Source organism: Polistes dominula, unplaced genomic scaffold (assembly GCF_049000335.1).
Source record: "Polistes dominula isolate Pdom_NZ unplaced genomic scaffold, Pdom_raw_medaka contig_77, whole genome shotgun sequence".
Classification (NCBI taxonomy): Eukaryota; Metazoa; Arthropoda; class Insecta; order Hymenoptera; family Vespidae; genus Polistes; species Polistes dominula.
Window position 1 is genome coordinate 7,192,353 of NW_028301152.1, and position 15,296 is coordinate 7,207,648.

At 29.5% G+C, this 15,296-nt stretch overlaps 1 protein-coding gene across 1 annotated transcript in view; it reads left to right on the plus strand.

The window, feature by feature from the left end:
* Positions 1-15,296, plus strand: part of Sema5c (Semaphorin 5c) — an 80,430-nt gene that overhangs the window by 15,922 nt on the left and 49,212 nt on the right. Inside the window, exon 2 of the mRNA XM_015325726.2 lies at positions 12,656-12,776. Within this exon, the coding sequence (XP_015181212.1) occupies positions 12,680-12,776 (97 nt within the window). The 5' untranslated portion in view covers positions 12,656-12,679. The remainder of the gene's footprint in view (positions 1-12,655; positions 12,777-15,296) is intronic.

Here is a 15,296-nt window from a genome sequence, read left to right on the forward strand (position 1 = left end):
AAAGTTGAACGAATCCGATCAGAAATGTAGCATCATTCCCTCATATTTTCTTTAGCAAGTAGACACTTCGTCGAGTCACGTACGCATTTGCTTGCTCACTCACTCGTTTATACTGTTATTAATTAGTGCAAACAATCTCGACCATATGTCGAGACACTCGCGGCGTTTGCTAAGAGTGCCCCATAATTTATTTATCGCGATAGAAGAGTGCAAGCGAGTTAGTAGCAAAGCTTGCAAAGTAGCGGGTAGTTGTTACAAGAGTTTCAAGGAATAATCTTCTGGTATCTTTGGAACATTGATTAACGTGATTTTGTACGAATTAATCATAACTACTGATGTTGTAATAACAAGAATACAAGTCAAGAAAAAGATAATTTGATTGGTCCTATTTAAATAAGATAATATATCAAATCAGTGTTATTAAATATTTGTTTTGTATATATTTTCAAATCTAAGGGGTGCCTTATCAATTATTTTTATATACTAATTTATAATATATTTATAAACTATTAAAAATATTTATGATTTATTTAAATTACAATATTACAATTATTATATTAATATTACAATATTATATTACAATATTGTATTATATATATAATATATTATATTATATTACAATATTACAAATTATTTAAATTACAATACTACACTTTTTACCGAACAAAATATTGACGTAATATTGAAGAATTATTTTGCAAAATAATAAATGCGAAATTGAGAAATTATTAATCAAATAAACATAAGTGTTAGGAATTTAGCGATAGAATTCAAACAGATGTCAGCAGTTGGCGTTCATCTTGCATGCTCCGCTTATTTTCCACGATAAATCATCATCCCTGCTATTTTTTTTGTCTTTCTTTCTCATCTCGGTTTCTTCGAGAGTACATACGAGTAATATCTCTTCGGCGTTAGTTCCTTGATAAGAGGAAATCGAGAGCAAAGCTAAAGATATATCTTTCATTCTCAGACTCCTTGGAACAAAAGCGAGCTGCTCAAAGCGTATTCGATTTCAGGTAATACGGATCGATCGATGCTTTTAAACAAACTACTTTTCCAATAGATTCCACGCTAACGTGTCATCGATTTACTGTCCCATCCGTACTTTACCATTCATTCTCTATCTCTTTCTTTATCTCAATTCTTCTTTATGTATATATTTCACATCCAGCTTTGCCATAGAAAGGTCTTCAGACTTCGATCCGAGAGTTGACAACGTTCGATAGTAAGAACTATTGTTCGTATAAGTCGGTGAACGTGCCAATGATGTACAGAGTTTCTTACCAGGGTTAGCAATACTATGATTTCTCTGGAATGTCAATATTATCTTCACTTGAAACAATGTTCCGAACTCGGAACTCATACACTGACTATTCAAAATATTCGGTTATTAAATATATAATTAACTTTATCACTTTATATTTCGGTTCGTTACTAAACAAATAATTTTGCAATAGACCGTTTATTATTCCTAGAAAAAATAAAATAAATTTTTTATAAATTTATATATATAATATATTATTTAATAATCTTTATTTAACGAAATAATGTAACATTTTTGTAGAAAAATATATCAAACTATTATTAATCTTCATTTTATGGTACCTCGAAATAAATAGTTTTTAACTTTATTTAAATAAATATATAATAAATAAATATATATATATAATACTAAATAACTAATATATAAATACATACTAAATATACATAATACTATAAAAAAAAATACCAAGTTTTCAACTGCATATAATAAAATGTAAGCCCAGAACATTATGTTGACTCTTTGGTACTTCTACTATAATTTTGAATAATTTTTTTAAAATAATTTTTATTATGTACTTTGTAAATGTTTACAAAAAATTATATATGTTTGCCGAGATTAATACAATAAATCACTTTTTGCTAAAAACAATAATCAGAGTAATTGCTTTAATAAACAGTCAAAATAAAATGCCATAAAATCGGTCATACTGTAATATCTAAGTATATTGGAGTGTCACTGTATTTAATATGATATTCTTTTTCTTTCTCTTTCCATCCTTCTTTCTTGTTTCTTTTTCACTTGCTTGCATTTTATATGTACGTGTTGAGCATTGATCTTGGGACATGCATATATTCATTATTCATTCTCGGACATAAAGCTTACAGCTTCTCTCGCGTCATCGAGTTAGCAAAGCTCATTTCAAACTACGAGAAATAGAAAAAGAAAAAGGGAGAGAGAAAGAGAGAGAGAGAGAGAGAGGTCAACTTGAATGAGATAGCCCCCTCTTATCAAAGAAGAAAGGGAGAATGAATGAGAATATATAATTTATCATCTGACAGGCAGGCACCTGTTTTACAAATTTACATTACGAAAGGTCGAATATTGATCCTATTTATCGTTTCTTCATTACTCACAGGAAATTAGGATTGTAATCTCTTTTATATAACCTTATCAAAAAACTCATATGTCATTTAGGTTATTAGAGTAATATCATATATATTTTTTTCCTTTATTTTATACAGCTTGTAATCTTGTAAATGATTTATCAGTTGACTAGCACATGTTTTACCAATTTACATAATACAAAATTGTGGATTGATCCTAATCTATTCTTGATTACTTTCTATCAATTTTTGTAATCTTTCAATAAATTAGGATGCTGATTTATTTCATATTATTTTATCGAAAATATATACAAACCCTAAATGATACTGAATATTTAAATAATTTGTATTTTTCATGTTTAAAGCTTTATAATATCGTAAAAAATTTATCAACTGACAAGCACATCTGCTGTACGAATTACCATGATAAAGAATCAAGGATTTACCCTATGAATCTTTTAGTTAATTAATATTATTATCTTAAACATAATTTTTTATCAAAAAAGGTGCAACTGCTAAAGTCATTTGAGATATTTGAATAATACATTATAATAGTGGTTCCCAATGTATGTAATTGTACCTTCTGTACAAATTAACATAATAAAGAATCAAAGACTTGCCCTATTAATCATTTTTTAGTACTTCCAGTATTAGTATTGTAAATGTATAGAACCCCTGAATTGAGGAATTGAGAGGTAGTCCAACCACCAGCTGTGATTTGGAGAAAAATACTTTAGAAAATTGTACAAAATATTGTCAACTTACTGTAGACTAGTTTTGAAAGTGAATCCTTACAGTTTTGTCTTTTTAGGTTCAATAAAAGACAAATTTAAAAAATGTATTATTTATATTACCAAATACACTGTGTATTTTAAGAGAAAACGTATGATAGTTTTACTTTGATTTTCAACACCTCAATTGTTTTGGATATTTAAGTAGATATCTTGAATTTTGATTTTAATTTTTATTATCGACATTGTAAGATCGAATTAATCGAGCGTGACTGATCGAACTTGAATGTTCGAACATAAAACACATCTCTCATTCTTTTTCTCGTTTTCTACTTTTTTCTTCTTCTTCTTCTTCTTCTTGGAAGTCTCCTTTAACTCCGCGGCTTTCCTCATTTCTATCCAACTCAAGAAGTTGTGCCTCACGAATTCGGCTTGTCGTGCTTGGCAGCATGTTTTATGGCCGGGCTGCTTTATAGCCAGCCCTTTGTTTGTCAGACCTTGCACGGGAGACCTGATGGTTGTGGGTTGTGGGTTGGGTATTACGTACCAACTTCGACGCCATTTCTTTCTTTACGTCTTTTTTCATTTTTCCTTTTTTATTTTTCTCTCCCCTTCTTGGCAACGTTAATTTATTTATTTCCCTTTTTCTTTCTTACACGTTATTTTTGACACGTTAATACTTATTCAGTTCACGCCACTTGAGAACAGTCGATTTATCGAATACCAACTTTCGTATCTCCCGTCAAATCCTTCCGATCTATCATACTTAAATATGCACCTACTTTCATCACTACATTTTTATACTGTTATTAAATAAATCAATAATAAAATATTACTATCATTTGTTTTGACAGTATTTTTATAAATTCATTTCACACGATTCTCATTAAGTTGTAGCTAATTTTGGTAAATGTGCAAATACTTTTTAGGATTGTAGTAATAACAATATTGTTAGAAATGATTTATTTATTTATTGTTATTTATATTTCTTTTGCATTTTGCAAAAAGCTATTTTTGATATATTTTGTCTTGTCACTTTTCACGAAACAGGCGACTACAGCACCAAAGTACCGTTGTCATGAGAGAGGTGACCAACGTCCTATAAAGGTTTATAAATTAAATGGTCAACGTGTACAAATAATTATTACAATATATATATATATATATATATATATATATATATATAAATAATAAATATTACATTTTTATAGTACAATATTATTTATTTGCTTACTATTATTTTTTATATTAATATATTAATACTTAAAATGCTTACAAATTATTATATTTTAATTCAAATATAAAACTAATAATCAAAAACTCTATACACACACACACACCTATAAATATTTAAATAAATACAAAAATACAAATAAAAAATTAAATTTAATAAAATTATAATAATTAGTTAATTAAGTTACTAATTATATATTATAAAATAATTATACATATATATTAGTAGTATTATAATAATTAGTATTATTATAAATACTAATTATATTTTATACTAACTATTTAATTAGATTACTAATTATAAAATAATAATTAAACTAAAAAATTAAACAATTTTTTTCATAACCATTACAATACTGATCAATGATATTTTATTTAAAAAAAAAAAATCACTAAACCGATAAATCTAATAAATTATAAACCAACATTATTGGGGGAACGACTACAAGAACAACTGTAAAAAAAATTTCTATTTAAAATTACAATTAAAATAAAAAATTAAACAATTTTTTCCATAACCGTACTAATACTGATCACTCACATATCACATCGATATTTTATTTAAAAAAAAAACACCAAACCGATAAATCTAATAAATTATAAACCAACGTTATGTGCAGAACAACTAATAATACAACTGTAAAAATAATTTTTTCTATTTAAAATCTACACCGTTATCTATTTTTAGTTTGTGTGATGTGTGCTTATCGTCATTTCTTTCTCTATCGTTGTTGTTATCACATAACCGTAAACCGACATCTTTGGTGGGCAAAGAATACTTTTAGGTATACATATACTAAGAACGTTTGGTAGCAGAGCTCATTGTCATCTCAGAAGCATACATCGAGTACGGATTCTTTTCCCGTCACGTGCTACACGAACGAAGTGAAACCCCGTTCCTCTTTCTATAACCTCTACCTAATACTATCCACTGTGCTTCCTGTCGTCCGTAAGAAACTACCGGTCCATAATAATGAACTTCCAGTATATTGTTCATCCGGCTTTTTAAGCGAACACTATTACCTCTCCTTTCCATTCTGGTTCCGATCAAGATCAAAATTGAGATCCAAACAACGAAACTGTGCTGTCACCTTGTACTCTTAAGTATTCTAAAACGTTTTATGAATTAGAATTCTTTTCTATGATTTTAGTCACGTATTCGATACAGGTAACAATAACAATATTTAAGGTAAGATGTAGGGGCGATGCAGAACGTGATGAAAACACTGACTTTGGAAATCAATTATGCACTCGGGGAAAATGTTTCTTCGTATTTTAGTGTAAAAGTGAAACATTTTTACTCTGCTTAACTCGTATTTTTAAAGTTTTTGTTTCACTTACACGAACTAAAAAACAGTTCCTTCTCCTACCACATTCGCCACATTCTAAACACAGCTAACTAATGTATTTTAGATTGACCAAAACTTCTTTAGAATGCCTCGGGCAATTTATACAATGACCGGAATTTCAACATATATGAAGATTATGTTGAAATTTGGTAAAATGACAAAAAAAGTAAACGCGATTGTACAATTTAATATTAATGCGGATATAATCCTGTATAAAATATGATTTAATATTTACAATTTAAAATATTGGTGCACGATATATGTGCAGAAATTAATAAAAATATAAAGAAAAAATAATTTTTTGAATTTTTAATTTTTAAAAATTGACTTTACTTAATTATTATTTATAAATATTACCTTTGATTATTTTTGTTTTACTTTTATTCTCAATTACAATTTAGGTTCTAGGTAATTAATTAAATACTATTATAACATTTAATATAATAAAATAACTAAATAATTAATTTATAATTTATAATAATTAATTTAATATAATATAATATATATAATAATACTATTATAACTACTATAACAAATATTTCTTATTTATATATAAAATCACACATCCTATACCCTTTTGTTTTATACGTACGATTTAAGCAATCTTATCCTACAAAAAGTATAATCGCAATATTTTTGACTTATGACAAAAACTCTTGTTACAAAAAATACGAGAAAACCCTCGTAACATGGTATTTACTTTTGTTTTACTTTTATTCTCAAATATGACTTAGGTTTTAAGCACGTTGTAAGAACTCTCATTGCAAAAACTCGTATTATACGTGACTATACTGTGTTTCATATCTCGTATCACGTACATATCAATCTAATAATATTAGATCGACTATTTATCAAATCGATGTCCAAGAGAAGATTTCTCGAGGTTATCTGGTATTCGTTCGAGTGAATAAAAGATGATTAGTTAACGTGGCTAGATTAAGTAACTAGTCTAGAATGAAGGCGTTACAGTGGGACTCGATTCGAGATCACGCTTGTGTTTAATGTTTGTAGGCGTTTACACTTTTTGTTCTCTCTCTCTCTCTCTCTCTCTCTGTTTGTCTGTCTGTCTATCTGTCTGTCTCTTTCTTTCTTTTTCACTAACTCTTTATCGCCTACAAAGCAAACTAGGAAGAGACCTGAGCCTTTAAAGCCTCTTTTCCATGTGTCTATGTTTTCATATATGTACAAATGTGTATGTGTGTGCGTGTGCACGTGTTCCCTACCCGTACATATATTTATGTATTTGTATCTTTATATTTGCAAGCACGTATGTATTATATGCATATATAACGTGTATGTATATGTCGTTATCTATTTGTATACACGTGTAAGACGTGCGTGTGCATAGATGCGTATGTGAATGTGTTAAGTATACATCACACGATTTCACACCCTCCCCTTCTTCGCCCATTCTTTTTCCTTTCTTAGCTCTTTCTTGAGACTAAAAACCGGCTTGTTTGAGACTTGGATCATGCAACGCAGCCGCCACCACCACCACCACCCACTACTATTCCTCCATACTTTTCTCTTCTTCCAATTTTTATCCGTTTCTTTCCCTTTCACGTTCATCATTTGTTGCGAAAGCACGTCTCATACATTACGATAAAAGTGACGGTACGAATCGATGGCCACACCGACGCAACCATACTAGCCACCCACACGTATATACATATATACAATTGTTATATACATATATATATATATATATATATATATATATATATATATATATTCGTATGTAGATTCGAAGGAGGATTATTCCCTGATTTTCACTTTTTCCGTAAATATTAGTCGGATAAACGTCAAGTTAGCACACTACGCTTTACGATTGGATATTCTTGTCTTTAAAAGTGAAATACGATATATTATTTCTTTCTCTCTCTCTCTAATTTTATCGTAATCTTAATTCGTATTCTAACGTCATATTTTTGTTGGCCATGTGCTTCTAGCAATATAATGAAAGCTTTCTATTTATTACTTCCCATTCGTAGTAAAAACAAATTCGTTTATATTAACTCTCAGGATTACGTATGTATGTATATATACGTGTCTGATTTCGATTCAACGATATATCACGTTCAACACTCGAGATATAATACGTACACTCGAATTCTCGAGGTGTTTCGAATGCTGGATCAAATTCTAACCGGAGATATTTCCAGTTGATCTCTAAACCGAAGTCGCTGAGGTTAGATTAGTACAGTATTGCTAATACGCTGTATCAAACCATTTCTGAAATTGCCCACAATTCATTTCGGGCACGTAATAGATTGATAGATAGGTATATATATAGATATATACAGGGTGACTCTTAGGACAGGACCAGGCTACTTGTTCTTGTACAAAAATATTTTTAAAAAGTGTTAACTAACTAACTAATTTTGATATTCTCATTTGTTTTATGTGGATGCACCGATACAACTGTTAAATAAAATTCCGCATTATTCTTCAATGCAATCCCCCATTATTTTTTAAATTCATTCATTGATTTTTTTATTCTACTTAAAACAAATATTAACTCGATGTCATTTAAATATGAACCATTTGTTTTGACAGTAGTACAAGTCAATTTTTACGAAACCGGAGATTATGCATAAATTGCATGTGTGAAACGTGTTGTTAATTTAGAAATAACATTAATTTAAACTCACTGCTGTAAATAAAGAAATACATAGACAACATAATAAATAAATAGATACAATAAATATATAGATGAAAAAATAGATAAATAGGTAGATGTATAAAAACAATTGGACAGATCTCCAACATCTTTAGATACATTTTCTATACTGGTATTTTAAATCCCATCTTTTTGTGTGGGTCTAGAAAAGGAAATACAAGGCTAATAGACACACCACCGGATATTAATATTCCAAAGGGGTCATCGTGTTCTCTTTAAAAAGTTTCGGGACCACCGTGGCGTTCCTTCGTGTATTATTGCGACGGTCTTTTAAAAGACTCGCGCCCTCTAGGGACCACCTCGACGCGGTCCAGAATATCTTACGTGTTTAGTACGTAACCAAGCGGGTCTCGTGACTCGGAATAAACATGGAATTTCATTGTATTACGACGTACTCTCCTCGGTTACCTACCTGGTTTAGAATACAAGATTCCTAGAGTCTTTTCTAAAGAAAACTAAACGACCTAAAACATTTCATTTTATTTCAACAGTATTTTTCTACTTTTCTTGGCAAATTTATTGTAAAATAAATTGTTGATGTATACGAATATTTTGTTGAATATTAATAATATACAAACAAAATTTTATTCTAAATATTAATCATTTATTTGAAATAATCAAATCATTTAAAATTATGTGTTAATTATCAGAATACATCTACCAATAACTGTACACGTGATGGTATAAAATTCGATGATGTTATAAAAAATATTTATTTTTTTTAACTTTCTGTTTGAGTTAACAATTTATTTGTTTCTATGATAAATGTTAGAACAGCAATAAAAAAGAAACTGTATTAATGTTAAATTGTTTTTCTTTATTTTATCTGTCATTGACTCAGAAATTTCACTTTGCTAGGAAATGAGGTTCAGGTATTTAGTAAATATAGTACGCGCGGCACAGAATGTGTTAATCGGTGTAATACTGACCACTTATATTACATGCCGACAGGGCCGGATTTAGAATAATGCAAAAGAGGTACCTCGTCTTAGGGGACCAATAGCTTTTATGCATCTACACATACAAAAGTGTGTAGTATTAAAGAGAACTAGAAGGTTAAAAGGTTGGCGATACGAATAATGATACTCAAGGGCCGTATCTGAAAAAGAAATAGTTTTAAGTATTTTGTATTTATGGTTTATCTCTTTTTGTTTTTTTTTTTTGGATAAGCACTAAAAATCGAACGAGTTTTTAGGTTCTGCTTAGGTTCAAACTGTTCCTTCTTACCGATATTTTTTTTATTAATACTAAGTATTTATTTTAAATATTGACCAACAACAAGTAAAATAAAAATAAATATTTTGGGTTTAATATTCACAGTTACTATAAATAATAAACAATTATTTTAATATAATATATATATTATATTAATATTAATTTAATTAATTTTCAAAATAATTGATTAACAAATTTAGAAATTATTGAACTTTATATATACATATATTATATAAAAAATATTAATTTAATAAATATAAAATAAACACAAATAACAACATAATATATATAACATAATATAAACATAAATAATAACATAAGAACAATAAAAAATAACATTAAAATAAAAAATTAAAAAATTCATTGATAAACATTTAAAGTTATTATGAATATTGAATAGTCATTGTGTTTAAAAATATTGATTCAATAAATATTAATCAATTACAAAGAATAAAAAAAAACCCAATCCTTTTATTAACATTTAAAGTTGCACATACGCAACCAATATGTGGGCATACTCTCGTGTATCTATCTACATCGTAGTAACGATGTAACGTCGCCTACTACGGGACTCGTGTCCTCCTTTATCCTACTATCTATTCATAGACGAGAAAGCGAGCTGTCACAGTGACAGACGCCGAAAGACAATGGATAAAAGAGAAGTGAAACCACTGCGGTAACTTCTTGTATGTAGTTGGACATATTCTTTTTCTTTTCTTTTTTTTTTTCAAAAACAGTGTCTCACTTTTATTCGATATGCTCGATTCGCAACCTCAATATCGTTCTTTGCGCAGATTTCTTCTGCTATCTTACAAGATGAACGACACGATAAAGGTGGAGTTAGAACAGGGAAGATAAATAACAGAAAAGAAAAAATATATGAAAAATTAACAAACAAGAAACAAACTCTGAAGAATTTTTAATTTTTTTTTAGGTTTGTTACTAAAACAAAGACTGAAAGGAACAGATATTTATTGAGTGTCTAAAACTTAGGCCTTTAAAAAAACATTGCTAATTATTTTGTAAAATAAATAACACTTAGATGAATATTTTGTTCAACATAACAAATTTTCATCTATATTGAATAAACGTTCAGTACTTCTACTCAGCAAGAAAATCAAGGTTGTATTTTGGTTACCTGAACGCTACATATCGATATTCTATTATTTAAGATACCAACTTATTTATTTTTATTGATCACTATAATACTAATTCAACCTATACTAATACAACCTATATTAATACAACCTATATTAATACAACCTGTACTAATACAACCTATTTTGATTCTTTATTATACTTATTATTACATTGAAAAAAAATAATAAAAAAATTAAGAAAAATAAAAATAACAAAATTGTTTTAAAAATAACAAAAATATTTGCTAAATACTGACCTAGTGAACTGATTTTGTAAAAAGAAAGGGATAAACCAGGAAAGACTGGATAAACTCGTGATAGTCGGGTCCTCAATATATGTTTTAAGAGGGCTCGAAGAAGAAGTAGTTAGTCGCGAACGTAGGCGAGGTCGTTGACCTTGTAGCCTCTGCGGTTCCTCTATCCTCCTGTCCTCCTATTCCTCGATACCCGTCCCTCTTGTGGATCCACGTTCGTCCTCGTCGTCTTCCTCGTAGTCTCCTAGAGCTTCTCTTGCATCCATAGCGCACGTTATTATATTCATCCATCCACCTATCATACGTATGTGTGTATATCTATATACGCGTGTGTGCATGTTGTGTGTGAACGCGAGATTGTCCTTCCGTCCGATGATATCTATAGGGTGTCCTAAAGAAAATCATACTCTCTTCTTTACCAAAACTTAAGTCTCGTCGTTACCGTTAGCCAACCAACTGAAAGTCCGAGAAGAAATTTAGTTCTCACCTACGTTAATCCTACGAGTCAAGAGGCTAACAAGCAAGGTTAGATGCTAAGTTTCATCTTGACGTCTCGGTTTAAAAGTCTAGGAATGTCCAACTTTTACGCTTCCTTGAACCATATTTGAAGACAACAAATATGAACAAATACTAAAATATTGCAACTATAGATAGTGTTATGTTTGTTTCGTTATTCTTTTGTTAATGTTAGAATTTTTTAGTTATTTAATTTAAAGTTCATTTTTTGTATAAAAACAATAGAGTTTTATTTCACACTAGAAAACCGAAATTACTTTCTTGTCAACCCAATAATTAAAGAAAAAACTATAATGTTATATTAAGTATTGTCATTAATTCCTTTGATATTAAATTAATTCTAACTCTAATTTGAATTTTAATCAAAACAATGTATAATATATGAATTCCGGAAGTCACTTACAATTTGACTTTGAGCCGGATATATTCATTATTGCAAAGTCATTTCACGCGCGGCCCGCGGGCGTGTTTGACAGATCCTATCAATCTTATGTACTCGTTAATTTTTTGTTGTCTTATTTTGAACGATGATTGTCGTTGATTGGTCTAAAAGGGAAAGATAGATTTTCTTAGATTTCAAATTCGTATCGTTTCAATCGAATCTAAGATGGCGTAAGATTTGAATTATTCATAATACATTTCTATTCCCCCTTATCCCCTATTTAATCGTTATGTGGAAATGCAACCCTAGGACGACGGTTCTGCTCTTTTGCACGAAGATATTATTCAAGGCCGTACGTAGTACCGACCAATACCGAGGAATACCGAAGAGTGCCGACGGGAATGCAAGACGACGATACGTGTAAATGTCAAGGAAGTGCAGAAGATGCCTTGTCGTTCTTGCTCCGCCTTCTCGTTCCTCTTCCAACACCCTACCTCTCAACCCCTTACCTTCTTTTCCCCCTATACCCCTTTTTAATCGTTCCTTCCTTCACTGGATTCATGATCCACGATCTACGTTTCATTAGTCGAGCTTTCACGCCGGCTTCTAACCAAAGCACGTATGAATCACTATACTTCTGAACTGATGTTCCAATTAGAATTGTAGTAAATGGTTACGAGTTCTCTTCCTGATGCATATGAATTTGTTATCGTTGCATCTTTCCTATCGAATATATGTTTGATTGGATTTTTAATTTTTGTTTAATTGGACTCTGTTTATTTTTTATAGAAACCAAGATCAAAAGCTGTCAGGATGGAGCTAAGGTGGTACGTTTACTGCATTATGATACTGCAGAGTTTTATAATGGTTACACGCGCCATTGATGACTTTCGGCATATTTCTTATGAAGGTAAGATTATATTTTGTTTATTTATATGATTACTATTAATACGTGATAGACCATAAGAATAATGAGTCATCTTTTGTAACAAGTAGTTGGACACTATAGATTTATTGAATAGTTTTAGTTAAGAAATACATTTATATAAGTAAATACTATTATATATGAAATTATGCAATAAAACTAAAAATAAAAATGAAATCATTATAGAAAAGATCTATTGTCAGAGTGAAATGAATCTACGTCATGGCATAGATAAAAAATATACATTTGTTGATAATTGTACACCGATATCTTATCGTATGAATATATACTTGACCTTTAAATATTTTATTAAAGTATTCTATTTCATTATATTAAAAAATAATTATTATTATCAATTCAGTGGTGATTCATATTTGAGCAAGGTTCCATTACAAAACTAATACCAATAAATGCACAATAAAATATTTTTAATTAAAATCATACATTTTTTGAAATTGTTAATTTATTTATTCGTGAAATAGATTTTAAAGTAATGCAATGAATTATATAACAAACAAATAACTTTACTGTGCTTTCAACAATTGGTATCCTGTACTAAATCTATTACCGACGAAACTATTACGTTGAAAGGAAATGAGATTCTGGTATTAGCCGAAATTGGTACACCCAGAACGGAATCGTGTTAGCAAATTAACCTTTACCTACATCCTTCTAACGATCAATATTCTTAAGTTTCTAACAATGGTGTTTATTTTTTGTTGTAAATGTTTGAAACACGCAATAAATGCCACACCCATTGAACATTGAAGTACTTACTCTAGGAGTATATAGCAAAAACAAGTTTTGTATCTTCTGCTCGTGATAGTCTAATGAACTTAATAGTCGTTTCTCGATCGTCCTCGAGTCTAACGATCAATCTCTTTCTCTCTTTCTCTCTTATCGTAATAGCACTGCCACGCAGAGGTGCGGACTGCAACGCGTTGCACGCCGAAGGCGGCGACCAATCGACCAAGAGATAGCCAGCATCCCGTAATTTTCATTTGCATGTAAAGTACTTCCTGTGGCTAGACCGCGAAACTCCTCCTCCTCTTTCTCTTTCTGTTTCTCTTTTAACCGCTTTTGCAAAAATAAAAATGATTTCTTCCTTGAATATCATTTCGAACGACGCGCATCTCTTTTTCTCAAGTGAAAAAATGTGTCTTTGGTAAAATTCTTTGATGTACAGGGTGGTACTTGTAACTGGGACAGACCAATGATCTTTATTAACTCTTTTGAATACTATTGACGCATATATGCGTTCAACGAAAGTAATTTGCATGGACTAAACATGCATATGTCCGCTTATCAATTTTGTCCTATTCCTTGGGTTGAGATTTGTTTCTTTTTGTCTTTTATTTTATCAAAATAGTTCACATTAGTAGAAAAATCATTCCATCTCCGGTAATTGCAATCATTAAACGTGCTCGGAACTCGAAGGTTTAAATAAAAATAAAGAAAATAGGAAAACAAATATGATAGAAGGAATAATATTTCATAATGGGTTCTAACTTATTTTTTTAATTTTTTTTATGTGCATCTACCAGGTGTAACTATTTTTTATTCTTTAAAGCAATTCTACTTTTTTTTGTAGCCTGTGTACAAAAGTATTGACCCTATGTCATCGATATATAATATTAATACTTCATGACGTATTTATCATTTTTTATCATTTTGTATGATTAAATTAATATTGCCATAGTTATGTGATGTTATCGGAAAAATGCAAAGAAACTTCTTCCCTATAGGTAAAATAATAGGTAAAAATAATTTCTTTTTATACTAGATTTTAAAATAACATTATCCTAGAAAGATAACATCTCACTTTTTTTCTCTTCTATTTCCTCTAACACAATTTTAAAAATCATTTTACTCGAATCCGTTCACTTCGTCAAAATGCATTCGACGAATTATTTTCATCAAAGTGAAGTGCATAGCTTCGTTTTATCAAGTGCGTTAGAGTTTGAAAAAGTTTCAAAATTTTTGTTCTTATATTTTTGCAAAATTTAAATTATAATTGTTATGTAATAAATGTTTGTTGTATGTATGTGTTACTAAATTTATTGTAGGTAATAATTTTGAAATCTACATTAATTTTAATGTTATTATTGTAGATATATATTGTATGTATTTTAACCTAATAAATAGGTATATGACTTTTTAATTACACAAAGTGTATACAATGTTAAATAATAAAATTTCTTTTGTTTTTTTATATTACTATTTATATGTAGACATGGAAATGAATTTCTTCAATACTTTGAATTGCTTTCAATCTATTCCATTCATTTTATTGACAAATTCGAATGACTTTGAATCTGATTCAAAGCATGTAAATTCTCGAGTATTTTGTCATATTCCTTGTTTCGATTATATACTTGTGACAAGAAACTTGAAATCACTTCAAACCTGATTTCAAACTTTAGAACTTTTGAATGTCTTCATCGTCAACTAATAGTTTGAAAGTTTCCAGAGTTTCGATAGGTTTTTGAAAATTGATGAGTATCT